Source organism: Papio anubis, chromosome 1 (assembly GCF_008728515.1).
Source record: "Papio anubis isolate 15944 chromosome 1, Panubis1.0, whole genome shotgun sequence".
In the NCBI taxonomy this organism is placed as follows: domain Eukaryota; kingdom Metazoa; phylum Chordata; class Mammalia; order Primates; family Cercopithecidae; genus Papio; species Papio anubis.
Window position 1 is genome coordinate 125,920,945 of NC_044976.1, and position 16,205 is coordinate 125,937,149.

The 16,205-nt window shown below is 55.1% G+C and overlaps 2 protein-coding genes across 6 annotated transcripts; both read right to left on the reverse strand.

The window, feature by feature from the left end:
* Positions 1 to 400: 400 nt before the first annotated feature.
* Positions 401 to 8,453, reverse strand: FAM189B (family with sequence similarity 189 member B). 3 transcript variants are annotated; one of them, XM_009182756.4, is made up of 12 exons: positions 7,268 to 8,453; positions 7,015 to 7,071; positions 6,699 to 6,809; positions 6,474 to 6,593; positions 6,240 to 6,347; positions 4,523 to 4,698; positions 4,293 to 4,392; positions 3,886 to 3,955; positions 3,072 to 3,617; positions 1,611 to 1,679; positions 1,255 to 1,508; positions 401 to 1,160 (listed from the first exon to the last, which is right to left on the reverse strand). In XM_009182756.4, exons 1-12 carry the CDS (start codon positions 7,490 to 7,492, stop codon positions 987 to 989), a joined length of 2,010 nt encoding a protein of 669 aa, XP_009181020.2. In that variant the 5' UTR covers positions 7,493 to 8,453; the 3' UTR covers positions 401 to 986. The 3 variants fall into 3 exon arrangements, with proteins under 3 accessions (XP_009181020.2, XP_003892823.2, XP_003892822.2); XM_003892773.5 differs by having other exon boundaries at positions 411 to 1,160; positions 4,523 to 4,695; XM_003892774.5 differs by lacking the exons at positions 6,474 to 6,593; positions 6,699 to 6,809; positions 7,015 to 7,071 and having other exon boundaries at positions 4,523 to 4,695.
* A 112-nt stretch (positions 8,454 to 8,565) lies between these two features.
* SCAMP3 (secretory carrier membrane protein 3) lies at positions 8,566 to 16,162 on the reverse strand. Of its 3 annotated transcripts, XM_009182727.4 has the most exons (9): positions 15,511 to 16,162; positions 15,081 to 15,158; positions 13,311 to 13,433; positions 13,104 to 13,224; positions 11,585 to 11,713; positions 10,089 to 10,248; positions 9,876 to 9,977; positions 9,261 to 9,378; positions 8,566 to 9,006 (listed from the first exon to the last, which is right to left on the reverse strand). In XM_009182727.4, exons 1-9 carry the CDS (start codon positions 15,574 to 15,576, stop codon positions 8,860 to 8,862), a joined length of 1,044 nt encoding a protein of 347 aa, XP_009180991.1. In that variant the 5' UTR covers positions 15,577 to 16,162; the 3' UTR covers positions 8,566 to 8,859. The 3 variants fall into 3 exon arrangements, with proteins under 3 accessions (XP_009180991.1, XP_009180999.1, XP_021780372.1); XM_009182735.4 differs by lacking the exon at positions 15,081 to 15,158; XM_021924680.1 differs by lacking the exons at positions 15,081 to 15,158; positions 15,511 to 16,162 and adding an exon at positions 14,706 to 15,067.
* Positions 16,163 to 16,205: the final 43 nt, after the last annotated feature.

Consider the following 16,205-nt stretch of genomic DNA (forward strand, 5'->3'; position numbering starts at 1 on the left):
TTACAATTAGTGGTTGGAAAGAGTGTCTTGAAAGTTTCTTTTTTCTTTTTTTTTTGAGACATGGTCTTGCTCTGTTGCCCAGGCTGTAGTGCAGTGGCTCAATCACAGCTTACTGCAGCCTGGACTTCCCAAGTTCAAGTGATCCTCTCACCTCAGCCTCCTGAGTAGTTGGGACTACAGGCATGTCCCACCATGCCTGGCTAATTTTTTCTGTTTTGTGTAGAGACAGAGTCTCACTATGTTGCCCAGGCTGGTCTTGAATTCCTAGGCTCAAGTGATCCTCTTGCCTCGGCCTCCCAAAGTGCTGGGATTATAGGCATGAGCCACCATACCGAGCCCTGAAAGAGTTTTCTTAAATGTGAGAGACACTAGAACAAATTTCACTGGTGATAAAGAATGATCAAGAAAAGAAGGGGAAAACTGAAATTTATTGAAGGCTCACATACTGTTCAGAGCTTTACAAACATTCTACCTTCACAATCTTTAATGGATCAGGAAATTGGGGTTACATAGCTTGCCCAAGGTCATGCAGCTAGAGGTGGCAGAGCTGAGAGGCCACCTAGATTTTTTGGACTCTTTGTGCCTGCCTTACCACCCCATTGCATAGGCACACGTCCCCCTGTACTTAAACACCTGGGCCATGCCTTTGCCCTGACCATAGTGCCCTTGCAAATGAGAAAGAGCCACTCTCATGCTAGGGGAACAAGAATTTGTTTTCCTCCTCCAGTGCTATAAGCAGGGGCATCTCCCCCACAGCCTAAATACCCATGCAGCACAGGACAAAAGCTCTCCCAGTCCAGAGCAGCAGAGGCAAGCAGCAAGAGACCCCAGAGGTAGGAGGGAAAGGGACACTTTGGGAGGTATACAGCAGGTTTCTTTTTGTGCCAGCCAGTGCAAGAGGATGCTGGGGGCTGCTGGTCCCAACCAGCTGGTGCCTGTGGCCCCAGCATTCATCTGGATGTGTTCAGTGTGACAAGAAGCCCAGGTCAGAGCCCAGTCTCCCGGCTGCCCCCGTTGAGGCTGAGGCTGTGGGGGCGGGTACCACGCTCCAGCCTGCGGCCAGACAGGAGACGCCGCAGGGAAGAGCCAGAGCTCAGATCTCCGCAGCTGCGAAGGTGGAGGCTCTCTCGGCCAGGCCGGCCCCACAGGCTCCGGGGCATCTGGACAGGGACACGAGAAAGGGCATCATCAGTAAGGCCCAACCTGAAGCTCCGTGCTTTCCCAAACATCTTTCCTGGCTCCCCGAATTCCCACCTGCTTATGTCCATGAGCTCCAGTCCCACTGGGGTCTGGGGCTTTCCTGGATATCTGGAGGAAACGAGTGACCAGGCCCCGACCTGGCCAGCTGCCCTTTAGGTCCCCCAGGGAGTGGGCAGGTGCAGGGCCTGAGGGCAGGGGAACTTTTTGGAAGGTGGGCACAGGGCGCCGTTTCTCAGCTGACCGGGCACGTAGCAACTTGGGGGAAGGGCAGCGGGCCAGGCGGAAGAGGCAGGCTTCAGAGCAGAGCCCTGCAGAGAAACAGAGATAAGAGAATGGTATTGTGGGGTGGAGAGGGGTCCGGGCAGCCATGCCCAATCCCCCACCCCTGGGGTAAAAACCACATGGCTGACCTGTATCTGCAGAGGAAACAGAAGCAGCTTCTTCCTCAAGCACTTTGGTATAAAGGTCCCTGAAGTCAGCTGAGGAGAAGAAAGGGAGACAGGAAGTGAGTGGGAGTGTTCTGTGGACACACCCACCCTCCTGTGGGAACTCAAACCCAGAGGAGCTTTCACAGCTCCTGTGCTCCATCCTCAATCAAAGGGCCAGCATCTCTGTCCATATTAGCCAGCACCTAGATGGTACGATCCACCACAACAGGGACTGCAGTGGTGGTGTTCAGCACCTGGCGCGCAGTGCTGAGCGTACCCCAGTAGTATCTCCTTTCTTAGTGTTTTTGAGATGGAGTCTCACTGTTGCCCAGGCCAGAGTGCAGTGGCGCAATCTTGGCTCACTGCACCCTCCGCCTCCCAGGTTCAGGCGATTCTCCTGCCTCAGCCTCCCTAGTAGCTGGGATTACAGGCGTCCACCACCAAGCCTGGCTAATTTTTGAATTTTTAGTAGAGATGGGGGTTTCGCCATGTTGGCCAGATTGGTCTCGAACTCCTGACCTCAGGTGATCCACCTGCCTTGGCCTCTCAAAGTGCTGGGATTACAGGTGTGAACAGCCACGCCTGGCCACTATCTCCTTTCTCAGCATCTTTGAGTATGATGCCTATGGCTGAAGTACTACTATTATACATGTTTTTTGTTTGTTTGTTTGAGATGGAGTGTGTCTCTGTCACCCAGGCTGGAGTGCAGTGGCATGATCTTGGCTCATTGCAACCTCTGCCTTCCAGGTTCAAGCGATTCTCCTGCCTTAGCCTCTCTTAGTAGCTGGGATTATAGGTGTGCTCCACCACACCCGGCTAATTTTTGTATTTTTAGTAGAGATAGGGTTTCACCATGTTAGCCAGGCTGGTCTGGAACTCCGGACCTCAGGTGATCCACCCACCTCAGCTTCCCACAGTGCTGGGATTACAGGTGTGAGCCACTGTGCCCAGCCTGAAGTACTATTATTATACATGTTTTACAAGTGGGGGCTGAAGCTTGGGGAGGACAGATAAGTGGACCAAGCTGAGAGCTGTGGAACTGGTTTCAAAAAACAAATCCTTTTGGGAGGCTGAGGTGGGTGGATCACTTGAGGTCAGGAGTTCAAGACCAGCCTGGCCAAAACAGTGAAACCCTGTCTCTACTAAAAAATACAAAAATTAGCCAGTCGTGGTGGCGCACGCCTGTAGTCCCAGCTACTTGAGAGGCTGAGGCAGGAGAGTCACTTGAACCTGGGAAACATGGTTGCAGTGAGCCGAGATCATGCTATGGAAGTTCTGTCCCTAGGAGGTGAGTACCCGAGAAGTGTCTACCAGAGGAGTGAACTCGCCCTTTCTTCCTCCTCAGGGACCTCAACAGTGCCCCAATCCTGGTGGGCATCACTGGCCACCTAACTCCCAGTGCCTACCATCTCCTGAGCCTGGGCAGTGGGGGAGGGGGCTCACCAGTGTCATTGGAGATGGTGATGCCTGGGTCGCTGTGGGACCGAGGCAGCAGCAGCGGTGGTGGGGATGCCGGATGAGGAGGCCGGTGCCCCGGGGGGGTGAGGGAACCTGAGCTATCGCTAAAGCGACGAGTAGGGGCTCGGGTGGGCGGAGCTGCGGCTGGGCGGCCCCCTCCCCGGGGGACCCGCCGCCTCAGCTCGGGGAAGCAGGGTCCCACCCAGGGCGGCCAGCCCTCCAACCGGTGGCAGCTGCGGGCAGCTGTGGGGGCACCCAGTGGGGGTGGAGCTTCAGGGGCAGAGCAGGAATAGGAGCGGGCGGCCCGTGGGGGGCGCCGTGGCAGGGGGCTTTCCTCGAAGGGGCCCCGCAGGCCACAGTCCAGGCTGAGGCAGTAGCCGGCACGGCTGCGCTGGATGGAGCGGAAGAGCACGTAGTCCACGGAGCGCACGGAGCCCTGCAGCTCCAGCAGGCACGAGTCCTCCGACGGGCTAGAGCCCCCAGGGAGGTCACCAATGGCTGACAGCACCAGAGACCCGCTGTCCATGGACACTGTGGGCGGCAGGGGGCGCTGTGTAGCACCAGCCTGGCTGCGCCCTGCCCAGGCAGTTGCTGTTTTCCCAAGCCCAGCCTCTAGGGGCCACTGTGCCTCCAGCTTTATCTCACGGGAGACAAATAAGTCCAGGGTTCCAAGTTGCCACAGCCCTCCTCTGTCCCCAAACCACCAACTCCGCCTTGTTTTCCCCTTCTATTGTCCCTACCCACCCCAGCTATCCCTGGCAGCACTACCCTTGTCCACCCCTCCTTACGCCCTGCTCACCGTCTACAATGGAGGCCACTCGCTCACAGATGCAGGAGCCATCGTGAAGCTGAGGGTCAAAGAGAGTGGCCTGCAGAAGACACAGGATCAAGGGTTCAACCCTACACACTGAACACCCCCACGTGCTAGACAGAGCTCTGGAAACTCAGGTTCCAGACTAGCCTTGTCACTTTGTATAAGTCACTTAATTGTGCAGCCTCAGTTTCCGAGTCTGTATGGCAGAAATGATAGCTTCTAACCCACCCACCTCACCAGGCTCTAGGGAAGATCAAAGGCGACAGCGGGCATGCTGGTGCTGTAAAGACCTTGACCACTGTTACTATATGTATCCAGAGGCTACAGCCTGTTCAGCTTTCCAGGCTAGACCCCAGCTCCCCAGCCCACCCCAAGCCATGCTGTGCTCTCACCTGGCTGTCTCCTCGTAGCCCCATGACTGCCTCATAAGAAGGGGGGCAGTCGGTAGGGTACAAGGGCACTGGGCTGTCCATGGAGCCATTATACGTGATGCTGGCAGATGAGGAAGAGGGTCAATGTAGGAAAATAACTCCCACTCCACAAAGATCCCTCTCTCCAGCAACCCAGGCCCAGCCCCAGTCCCCTTCCTTAGCTCTCCCAGCAAGACCCCACCAGGCCTTACCTCTGTGCATCTGTTTCTGAGCTGCAAGTGTACTCTGGGGGATAGTAGGGTGGTGGAGGCACAGGCGGGACAAATTCCTCCAGGTCCAGCATGGTGTGTAGGAGAGGGGCTGGGGGTGGAGACGTGCAGCCCAGAGGTCCCAGTGGGCCTGAGACTGACCGCTCAGGGGCCAGCTGCTGGGGAAGCAAGCAGGTCAGCAAGTCTGGATGCTAGGAATATAGCTCCTTCTAGGCCCCCAAACTCCTCTCTCATCTACATTATTTTTTCTGGCCCTATCCCCTGAGAGAAGCTCTAGTTCTGGCTCCTCCCTCACCCCAAATCAGCTCTCCTTAACCCCACACTCACCCTGTACCTCTAGCTCTGGCCTTGCCCACCCACAAATTCCTCTTCTTTATGGCCCCACCTCCATCCAGAAGCTTCACCCACTGTGTCTTCACAGGAATGTCCACCCTTTAGCCTCACCTCCATCTAGGACCTTCTTTTTTTTATTTTTGAGACAGAGTCTGACTCTGTTGCTGGAGTGCAGTGGCATGATCTCAGCTCACTGCAACCCCTACCTCCCAGGCTCAAGCGATTCCTGTGCCTCAGCCTCCCGAGTAACTGGAATTATAAGGGTATGCAACCATGCCCAGCTTATTAGTATTATTATTATTTTGAGACGAAGTTTCGCTCTTGTCGTCCAGGCTGGAGTACAATGGCTCGATCTCAGCTCACTGCAACCTCTGCCTCCCAGGTTCAAGCAATTCTCCAGTCTCAGTCTTCCGAATAGCTGGGATTACAGGCGCCAGCCACCACGCCCAGCTCATTTTTGTATTTTTAGTAGAGACAAGGTTTCGCCATGTTGGCCAGGCTGGTGTCGAACTCCTGATATCTGGTGATCCTCCTGCCTCTCAGCTCACTCCAGCCTCTGCCTCCCAGGTTCAAGCAATTTTCCTGCCTCAGTCTCCCAAGTAGCTGGGATTACAGGCACCTGCCACCACACTTGGCTAATTTTTATATTTTGTTTGTTTGTTTTTTGAGACGGAGTCTCGCTCTGTCACCCAGGCTGGAGTGCAGCGGCACTATCTCAGCTCACTGCAAGCTCCGCCTCCTATGTTCATGCCATTCTCCTGCCTCAGCCTCCCGAGTAGCTGGGACTACAGGTGCGTGCCACCATGCCCGGCTAATTTTTTGTGTTTTTAATAGAGACGGGGTGTCACCATGTTAGCCAAGATAGTCTCATTCTCCTGATCTCAGGTGATCCGCCTGCCTCAGCCTCCCAAAGTGCTGGGGTTATAGGCGTGAGCCACCACGCCCGGCCCAATTTTTGTGTTTTTAATAGAGACAGGGTTTCGCCATGTTGCTCAGGCGGGTCTTGAACTCCTGGCCTCAAGTGATCTGCCTGCCTCGGCCTCTCAAAGTGCTGGGATTATAGGAATGAGCCACCGTGCCCAGTCTAGGACTTTCTTGACTCTACCCCACCATCCGGTCCCATTCTCTAAAGCCCCCTCTCCTGGTCCCAGATGGGCATCACATACTTAAGTCACTCCCTGCCATCTCCCCTTCTCATCCTCCCCATTAAACATCCATTCCTCCAATAGATGAGGATAATAGATAACCCATAGCCCCTGGTGCTCAAAAGCCAGATCTGTAGCCATTGTTCCCTCAGGCAAGTCTCAGCACACACACCCCTGCCCCTACCATACCTGCGTGGCCCTGGCCCCCGCTCCCCTCTCACCGTATGCACGAGGTCCAGGGAGAAGATTTGGATGCAGCAGACAATAGCAGAGAGGGTACAGATTATAGCGGCACAAATGGTGAGCCCACAGACGCTGAAGAGCAGATTCTGGGGAAGGGAAAGGAGGAGAGGAATCAGGAGAGGGCTAAGTCCCATACATTATGGGCCTGTGAGTACCCCAGGAAGGGAGGCAAGAGTGAGAACCAGGAGGATGTTTGTGGGGTACAAGCTCACCTTGAGGGCCCCTCGGGCTTCATCACAGGTGGAGTTAGGGGCAACTTTCAGTTCCTGCCCCGACTCTGGACAGGGCCGGAGGAGGGGAACAGAGGGACAGCACACACAGACCTTTCCTTCCTGAGTGGAGCAGGGAGGGTGAGGCAGCCTGAGTCAGGACAAATTCAGGTGTCCTGCACACCTCCCCAGGCCAGTTCTTTCCAGCTCTCCCTCCTCAAATCTCACCAGAGAGCACTGTTGGAAGTCTCGGGCCAGTTGAGCATTCTTACAGGACAGTACAGAGCCAGCCATGCTAAGCATGACACAGAGCACCGAAAGCAAGGAGAAGAAGGAGATCTGGGGAAAACAGGGTGCAGACTCAGGGCTGGGACCCTCATGACTACTACTCTGCCACGGACAGAGTCCCCCTCCTTCACAGACATTTCGTGCCCACCCGGCTGGCACCAACTGGGGAGCCAGTTCCCTTCTTGAGGGCATAAATGGGCTTCCCCTTGGGTGCTGGGCACCTGCCTCCCAGTGGGCACTGGACCCTGGCACCTACCACTAGAGTGAATGGCCGCTTCCAGGACACAATGCCAACCACCCCGGAGAACGCCAGCTGGGGACAGAGTGGGCACAGGCTCAGCCTGGCAGGGGAGGCTCCTGAGTGAGCCCCTCACCACAGGATGCACCCAGCCCTGTAAGGAGGCAGAGGACCAGGAGAGGGAGGAGAGGCGAGGATGTGGACTTGCAGCTGGTGTGGAGGGTGGGGCCCGAGGAGCCTCCCCCACCCAACAACTGTGCACCCAACTCACCGAGAACCCAGCCCAAGACGGGCAGGACCTCTTGATGCTCTCAGTGGTGGTGACGGAAGAGGCTACCATGCTGAAGGTGACCACCAGGATGCCCAGGAGCACCTGGACCAGCCCCAGCGTAAGCAGGGCCTGCAGCCAGGGTCGGTGGAGGCGGAGGTGGGTAAGGCCCCTGGTGCTGGGCCGGCTGGTCAGCGAGCGGCTGGAGTCACTAGGCGAGGGCATCATGCCTGCTGCCCGGTTGCCTGCGCCTTGCTCGGCCCTCCCTGGCACTTGGGAGCATCTCAGAGGTGCCCAAGGCCCCGTCCTTTCTCCTCTCCACCTCCCTCGCTCTACAGCCCACCCCCTGGCTGGGTCCCCTGGGGCATGGCCGAGGGACGCCAGCTGTGGGGGAAGCCAAGGGAGGGGCGTCACGGAGGGACCGCAGAGTGCTCCCTCCCCACCACGGGCACTGGACGGGCACCGTGCCCGGGGCGACGATGAGGACGCGGGGGCACCGGCTCATCGCATCTCCCTAGGAAACAGGGGCACCGAGAAGGGCCAGTCCAGGAGTGAGGAGGGGGCGGCGGCTCAGAGCCCAGGGAGGGATGGGGAGGGTAAAAGTGGGAAGGATGGAAAGAAGTCTAGAGAAGAGGGGAGGGGTCGGTGTGCCCTCAGGGTGTCCAGTGGGATCCGGGGCCGCCTGGTGGGGAGAGGCCGCGGCGCCGCTGTCTCCTGTGTCGCTTGTCCCGCTCGCCTCCCCACCACGCTCCGCTCCCTGAGCTCCGGCTGCCGCAGGTCGGGGACTAGAGGGGGATGGGAATGGGGATGGTGCGGGATGGAGGGGCGTGGCGGCGAGGGCCGGCGCGGTGCACCCCGGGAGTTGTAGTTCGGGACTGAGCCCCTGTCGGGGATCGGGGTTGGGGGGATCCCGCGGCAGGGCTAGGCAGTTGGATCTGCCTCCACCGGTGGCTTCCTCTCTCTGGACCCTGGCTAGGCTGCTAATGATCCTTTGGGCGTCCACTTGAGCCCCACCCAGCTTTTCAGGCTCCAGGCCCGGGTATTCCTTGGCATTCCCGGCAGAGGCGGTGGCTCTTCCCCGTCATTAATGGAGAGGGGTGGGGAGCAGGGCTCCCTGGCGTCTCCCGGTTTCGCGTTTCCGTGGACTTCCCACCTCCTTCCTGCGCTAGCCACCGGGGCTCCACCGACCTGCCCCTCCTATCTCCCAGTTTACACTAAAACCGGGTCCGACCTTCCCACCTCACTCCACACTCTCCTCTTTCATAAGGCCTAATTCCCAATGAAGATTCAGGAAACGGGGATGTCAGTTCCAGTTCCACTTTCTTTTTATTTAAATAACCGAAGCAACAGCTGTGGCACAGCAAAGGGAAGCTGGGTTGGGGCGTGTGAGAGGTGGCAGCAGTGTGGCCTGATGGGGGGACTAGGTCACAGTGGACTCTCCACACGCCTGTCAGGTTCAGCAGTCATGGCCATAGGATTGGGAGCACTACGGAGAAGCCATCAGGTACTGATGTCTCTCCAAGTCCCAGAGACCTCAGGGACGGGAGCTAAGTCAGCTCCCTCAAGTGGCAGGGCGAGGGCATCCCAGTCAGGGGTCACGGGGCCCGGAAGGCATTTTCAGCAGCCCCAGCGGCTGCATTGGCAGCTGCGGTTCGCACCGCAGGGTTGGAGAAGACACCAGCAGCAAATTCTTGCTGGGCCTTCTGAAAGCTGGCACCTGTGCGGCGGTATAAGGAGTGGATCTGCAAGTAGAGGACAAAGACATTGCAGCACATTCCAGCCACTGGTTCCCCACCCCAGCCTAACAGCATCACTACCACTCAGCAGCCTGCTGCCCAGCATACACACTCACACACAGAAACACACACTCCAGAGGTCCATTAGCTGAGAACCACCCAGCAGCCTGACCTGTGCTGGTTGCTCCTGAATGTTCCACCCAGGCCCCTGGGGACCCATGATCTCACCCTCCCAGCCCCACCTTCAACACAGCCCTCACCCGTTTCAGCATGACAATTCCTAGCACAGCAATGCCAGTGAAGAGCAGGGCGACCAGCAGCATGAGCACGGCTACTGCTGTGTTGGCCTTCAGCACCACCAGAGCGGAGATCCAGCCACTGTAAGGAGGGGAAGGAGGTGCCAGTGAAGTGGGGCTCCTCAGCTTCTCCACTGGTTATGCCACCAACATCCCCTGTTCCTACCCTTCCCATCAGTAGTGGCTCCCCTGTCAATCTGGCAGTATTCCAAGCACCACAATCCCAAACTATATCTACTCTCTTCATAGTTTAATTCCAGTTTCTGAACCATTAGCCCTGAGCTCTCCAAGCTCTTCCAGGCACTCGTCTGGGGATTCTTCTTCCTCCTTTCAACTATGGTTCTGTGTCTCCTCCAGGAGGCCACCTCGGATTAGCCAAATGCAGCATTCTTCCCTTCAATCTACATGAGTCAAGAGTGCTGTCTGCGCTCTATCCTGGAAGTATGTCTTATATCCCATTAAACTAGTACCTCCCAAGGATTAAAACCACATTTCCTTTTTCTGAACAACTCCTATCTCAGCACCCAGTGCTGGCTTGGTCTAGAGGGAAAGGTGAGGGTGGATGACAGCCTCACAAACCTGAATCCCCAACCTGGGATACCAATGGCCTGGAGGACAAAGAGCACATCCTGGACGAAGAAAATGAAGAAGAAAACGAAGAAATTGAATGAACTGTCACTCCTACAAAGAGGAAAAAAATGGGGAGAGTGGGAGAAGAATTAGAACTGAAAGATGGGCAGATGTGGGGCCCATCCCAGGTCTCCATCATTCTCCCACCACTAACACACTTACCGGAAAGCCTTATACATGGGGCGGTACCAGCAGACAAAGGAGCAGGGCGTGAAAAGGAGGACCCAGAGGATAGAAAGCCCAAAGCCTGCGCCATTGTTGGTTTCCACACAGAAGCTGGCCAGGCAGGCGAGGAAGTTCAGGAGAAGAGCCAGCGTGCTGCCTAAGGGGCAGAGGGACAGGATGAGGAGTCCTTCTGGACTGCAATGAAGACTCCTTCTCATCTATGCTCACCCTGTAACTAATTCACCAAACATGGCAGAGCAAAGAAAGGAAGGCAACTGCGCCTTCATGGAATCCTTAACAGGGGAGATGGAGAAAGCAAATCTCAATAATGTGTGATCCCCTTGCAAAGACTTTTTTTTTTTTTTTTTGAGACGGAGTCTCGCTCTGTTGCCCAGGCTGGAGTGCAGTGGCGCAATCTCAGCTTACTGCAAGCTCTGCCTCCCAGGTTCACGCCATTCTCCTGCCTCAGCCTCCCGAGTAGCTGGGATTATTAAACCCATCTCTATTAAAAATACAAAAAATTAGCTGGGCGCCCGCCACCACACCCAGCTAATTTTTTGTATTTTTAATAGAGATGGGGTTTCACCGTGTTAACCAGGATGGTCTCAATCTCCTGATCTTGTGATCAGCCCACCTTGGCATCCCAAAGTGCTGGGATTACAGGTGTGAGCCACCGCGCCCGGCCTTTTTTTTTTTTTTGAGACGGAGTTTTGCTCTTGTTGCCCAGGCTGGAATGCAACGGCATGACCTCGGCTCACTGCAACATCCACTTCCCCGGTTCAAGTGATTCTCCTGCCTCAGCCTCCCAAGTAGCTAGGATTACAGGCATGCGCCACCACGCAAGGGTAATTTTGTATTTTTAGTAGACAGGGTTTCTCCATGTTGGTCAGGCTGGTCTCAAACTTCTGACCTCAGGTGATCCACCCACCTTGGCTTCCCAAAGTGCTGGGATTACAGGCGTGAACCACCATGCCCAGCCCAAAGACATCTAAAGAATTCAAAATATATTCATGCATAGGGACAATAAAAAGTGGGGAGAGGGCAGGAACATTTGCTAGCAGGCTGGTGAGTTCCAAATAGAGGTGAAGTGTTTAGTTCTTGGTGAGCGGACCCCAGAGCAGTTAAGAGATCTACCTGAGGCCGGGCGCGGTGGCTCAAGCCTGTAATCCCAGCACTTTGGGAGGCCGAGGCGGGTGGATCACGAGGTCAGGAGATCGAGACCATCCTGGCTAACATGGTGAAACCCCGTCTCTACTAAAAATACAAAAAACTAGCCGGGCGTGGTGGCGGGCGCCTGTAGTCCCAGCTACTCGGAGGCTGAGGCAGGAGAATGGCGTGAACCTGGGAGGCGGAGCTTGCAGTGAGCCAAGATCGCGCCACTGCACTCCAGCCTGGGTGACACAGCACGAGACTCCGTCTCAAAAAAAAAAAAAAAAAAAAAAAAAAAAAGAGATCTACCTGTAACTTCCTCCAAAAGGCTTCTCACTACTCACACATCCAGAGGTAGTACATGGTAGATACAGTCTTCTGAAATTCTTGGGGGATCTCCATGGAGATGTCCTGGAAAAAGCAGGGCTGAACTGGACAAAAAGAAGGTAGAGGGGGCCAATTGTTCTGTCGAGCTGTAAGGCACAAGAAAAACAGAGGGACCCCAGAAGTAAGGCAGAGACCAACAAAGGAATCACTGGCCCTTCTCTCCATCCCTGGATCCTCTTTCTTTCTTTTTTTTTTTTTTTTTGAGACAAGGTCTCACTGTGTTGTTCAGGCTGGAAGGTAGTGGTATGATCACGGTTCACTGTAGCCTCAACCTCCTGGGCTCAAACAACCCTCCCACCTCAGTTTCTTTTCTTTTTTTTTTTTTTTCCTGAGATGGAGTTTCGCTCTTGTTGCCCAGGCTGGAGTGCAGTGGCGTGATCTTGGCTCACTGCAACCTCTGCCTCCCGAGTTCAAGCGATTCTCCTGCCTCAGCCTCCCGAGTAGCTGGGATTATAGGCACGTGCCACCACGCCCAGCTAATTTTTGTATTTTTAGTAGAGACAGGGTTTCATCACATTGGCCAGGCTGGTCCTGAACTCCTGACCTCAGGTGATTCACCCGCCTCAGCCTCCCAAAGTCCTGGGATTACAGGCATGAGCCCCGGCACCTGGCCATCCACCTCAGCTTCTTGAAGAGCTAGGACTACAGACAGATACTATCACGCCCTGCTAATTTTTTTCTTTAATGTTTCGGAGACAGGATCTCACTATGTTGTCCAGGCTGGTCTCTAACTCCTGAGCTGAAGCAACCTGCCTGCCTCAGCCTCCCAAAGTGTTGGAATTACAGGCGTGAGGCACCACATCCAGCCCTGGATCCTCTCTTTTATCTCCAATTTGGGGTCCAAGGAGACAAGGGAGAGTGGAAAAACTAATACTGTTTATTATTATTTAAAACATCCAACCACTGTGCCAAGCACTTCACATATATCTTGTTTAACTTTCACAACAACCCTGTCAAACAGATGCAAACATGGTTTTCATTTTATAAATAGGGAAACTGAGGCACTCAAGATTAAGTAACTTCCCTAAAAGCTCATGGTTAGTAAGCAGTATCTCCAAAATTCAAACTCAGCAGTCTGACTCCAGAGTCTAGTTTTTTTGTTTTGTTTTGTTTTTGAGATGGAGTCTCACTCTGTCAGCAGGCTGGAGTGCAGTGGTGCTATCTTGGCTCACTGCAACCTCCGCCTCCCGGGTTCAAGCGATTCTCCTGCCTCAGCCTCCCAAGTAGCTGGGACTACAGGTGTGCACCACCATGCCCAGCTATTTTTTTTTTTTTTTTGTATTTTTAGTAGATATAGGGTTTCACCATGATGGCCAGGATGATCTTGATCTCTTGACCTCGTGATCCACCCACCTCAGCCTCCCAAAGTGCTGGGATTATAGGTGTGAGCCACTGTGCCCGGCCGAGCCCAGGCTCTTAAGACCTGTTTTTGCTCCTCCCAAACTCTTAGATGCTCTTCCCCACTCTACTACTTACTAGCTGTGCCTCCCAGGGCAGCATGCTGCAGCTCTCGCTCCCTTCGGTCCAACTCCTCTGCCTTCCGGTTGAGCTCCTCCTGTTTCTTTAGCAGCTCAGCTGTAGCTGCTGCAGCTGAGGCCTGCCCAGTGTGAGCAGACAGAGATGTGAGCCCTGGGCCCGAGGACTGGCCCTTCTCCCCAGCCCTCACCTGCACACCTCCGGTACCTGAGTGCTGTAGGAGCCATAGTTCTTAGGTTCTGTGGGGCTGAGCTTTCTCGAGGGCTGCAAGGAGGGAGCTGAGGGTGGAGGCAATGGGGCAGGGGCTGGAGCCTCATAGGCTGGTGGTGGCTGTTGAGGAAAAGACCTTAGTGATCATCTAGTCCCTCGTAACACAGGAATCTAGAGTCTGCTTGAATACCTTTAGACCCAGAACTCATGATGTAAGGAAGCAGCCTTTCCCCCATTTGTTAGGAAACTAGTTCTTCTGTTAAATTTCTTTTTTTTTTTTTTTTTTTTTTTTTTTTTGCCGGGTTGCCCCGCTCTGTCCCCCCCGCTGGGGGGGCCGCGGCCCGCCCCCCCCTCCCCCCCAAACTCAGCCCCCCCGGCGCTCCCTCCACTCTCCTGCCTCAGCCTCCCGAGTAGCTGGGACTACAGGCGCTGCCACCTCGCCCGGCTAATTTTTTGTGTTTTTAGTAGAGACGGGGTTTCGCCGTGTTAGCCAGGATGGTCTCGATCTCCTGATCTTGTGATCCGCCCGTCTCGGCCTCCCAAAGTGCTGGGATTACAGGCTTGAGCCACCGCGCCCGGCCTAAATTTCTGTCAGAGAACCCTATGATGACCTGTAGCAGCCTTATCATCCCTCATATCCACTTCCTTAGCAAGGACTCAAATCACTCGTCTACCACATCTCCCCATTTAACTGTTTTTTTTTTTTCCTTTTCTTCTGGGGATGGGGTGTGGGGGTCTCTCTCTGCCACCCATGCTGGAGTGCAGTGGTGCAATTATCACTCATCGAAGCCTCAAACTCCTGGGCTCAAGCAGTCCTTCCATCCCAGCCTCCCAAGTAGCAAGGACTACAGGCATGTGCCACTACACCTAGTCAATTTTTTTTTTTTTTTTTTTGAGACGGAGTCTCGGTCTGTTGCCCAGGCTGGAGTGCAGTGGCGCGATCTCCGCTCACTGCAAGCTCCGCCGCCTCCCAGGTTCACGCCATTCTCCTGCCTGAGCCTCCCGAGAACCTAGGACTACAGGCGCCCGCCACCACACCCAGCTAATTTTTTTTTTGTATTTTTAGTAGAGACAGGGTTTCACCGTGTTTGCCAGGATGGTCTCGATATCCTGACCTTGTGATCTGCCTGCCTCGGCCTCCCAAAGTGCTGGGATTACAGGCGTGAGCCACCGCGCCCGGCCACCTAGCCAATTTTTAAAACAGTTCAAGAGATGGGGGTCTCGCCGTTGCCCAGGATGGTCTCCATCGAATTCCTGGGCTCAAGCAATCCTCCCACCTCAGCCTCCCAAGTGGGATTATAAGCTTGCACACCATGCTTGGCTCCCCCGCCCCCCCCCTTTTTTTTTTAAGTTTTAAGTACCATGAAAACCCCTTAAATTCTTACAACTCACCATTTTCTAATCCAGTGGGACAAACAGGTGTAGTCCTCCTCATTCCTTGCTTTCAAACTGCACACCTGACCTAAACTCCAACCAGCCCCAACCTTTTTCTTCAAGAAAGCCTTCCCATACAGAACATTGGTTAAAGCCTTGCCAGCCTCCAGATGTTCCCAAGACTGACTTTTAGAGCTCAAACCATTTGGGTTGGTGGCCCTGGTGGCCCTAGAAGGATGAGACATCCCATGGCTGACTAGCCTCTCTCAGGGAACTAAGATCACAGTGCCTCTTCCTTCCTGTGCATGCAGAAAAGTCCCCTGTACCCAGGCTGACTTGTCTCACTGGCAAACCCTCCCCTTCCTTGAATTCCTGTGCTCTCCAGTAGCTCACCTCCCGGGTCTCAAAAGGGTTGTAGACGTCAAGAGTGGCATACTGCCGGCTGGGTCGGTGCTGGATCACAGCTGGGTCCTGAGGGCAGAGACCTGGGGCTCAGATGGCGCCCGGTGCCACTTAGGGGAATTCCCGGGGAGCATTCCCAAACTGCCTGTGGCTCCAAGTACTGCACCTTCGGGGTCACGCCGTTGTCCCAGGACTGGGACAACATTTACCTCGAATCCATCATCCAACACTGCCAGCACCAGCCCATTAAGGGGCAGGGCCCGCCCCCCCCGAGTGCTGACTGGTCTAGAGTCGCTGTCACCCCACGTGGCGGCTCTTCCCAGGATCAAATGTCACTAATGGGGATACAAGGTAGCCCGACCCTACCGAACCGGGAAGAATCAACCTGACTGCCCGAAAGAGGCCGACCGGCGCAAGTCACCTGAAAGGGGTTGTCAAGCTCGCTGGGCTCGGCGAACGGGTTTCCGCCGTCTCTGCTCTGAGCCATGTTTGCAACTGCGACCTCCGCGGCCCTCTTCCCTCCACGCCCCTGCCGCAGCAGTGGCGGTAGTGGTAGACCTCAGAGTCCACTTCAGTCGCCTCAGTTCGCCTCGCTTCTCTGTGCACGGATTGGTTCCACCGACCGGAAAGGCCACAAGGATCCCCGCAGCAGCCGTGGGTTGCGCGTGCGTCTTGGCCAAAAACTAAGACGGAAGTGCCCCCACGTGATCTCTCTAACCCACTGCCCACAACCAAGTACCGCCCCTCTTCCATGTGACTTCCTTCCACTAAAGAACTACACTTCCCAGCAGGCCTCGTGTAGGAATCCGGCCTTCCTAGTCTCTCGAAATGGACGACGGGAGCCTTCTGACCGGCCCTGCCAAACCCCTAGGAGTCAGGTTAAGAACGTTTTCATCCTGGGTTTCTGGCTCTACACTGGGGCGCGGCCCAAAGACTCTAGGAGTCAGATCTTTCCCAACTCTCATGATTCCACATCCGAGAAGTGCCACCATATAACACTTCTCTAATCTGAAAGAAATGCCCCACCCATCGCTATCCTCCCCTATAAGGTGGACAGGGGAAATAAACTTGTAGCCTGGCTCTGCTTAATTTTGGAGGGTAAGAAGGACTCCCTTC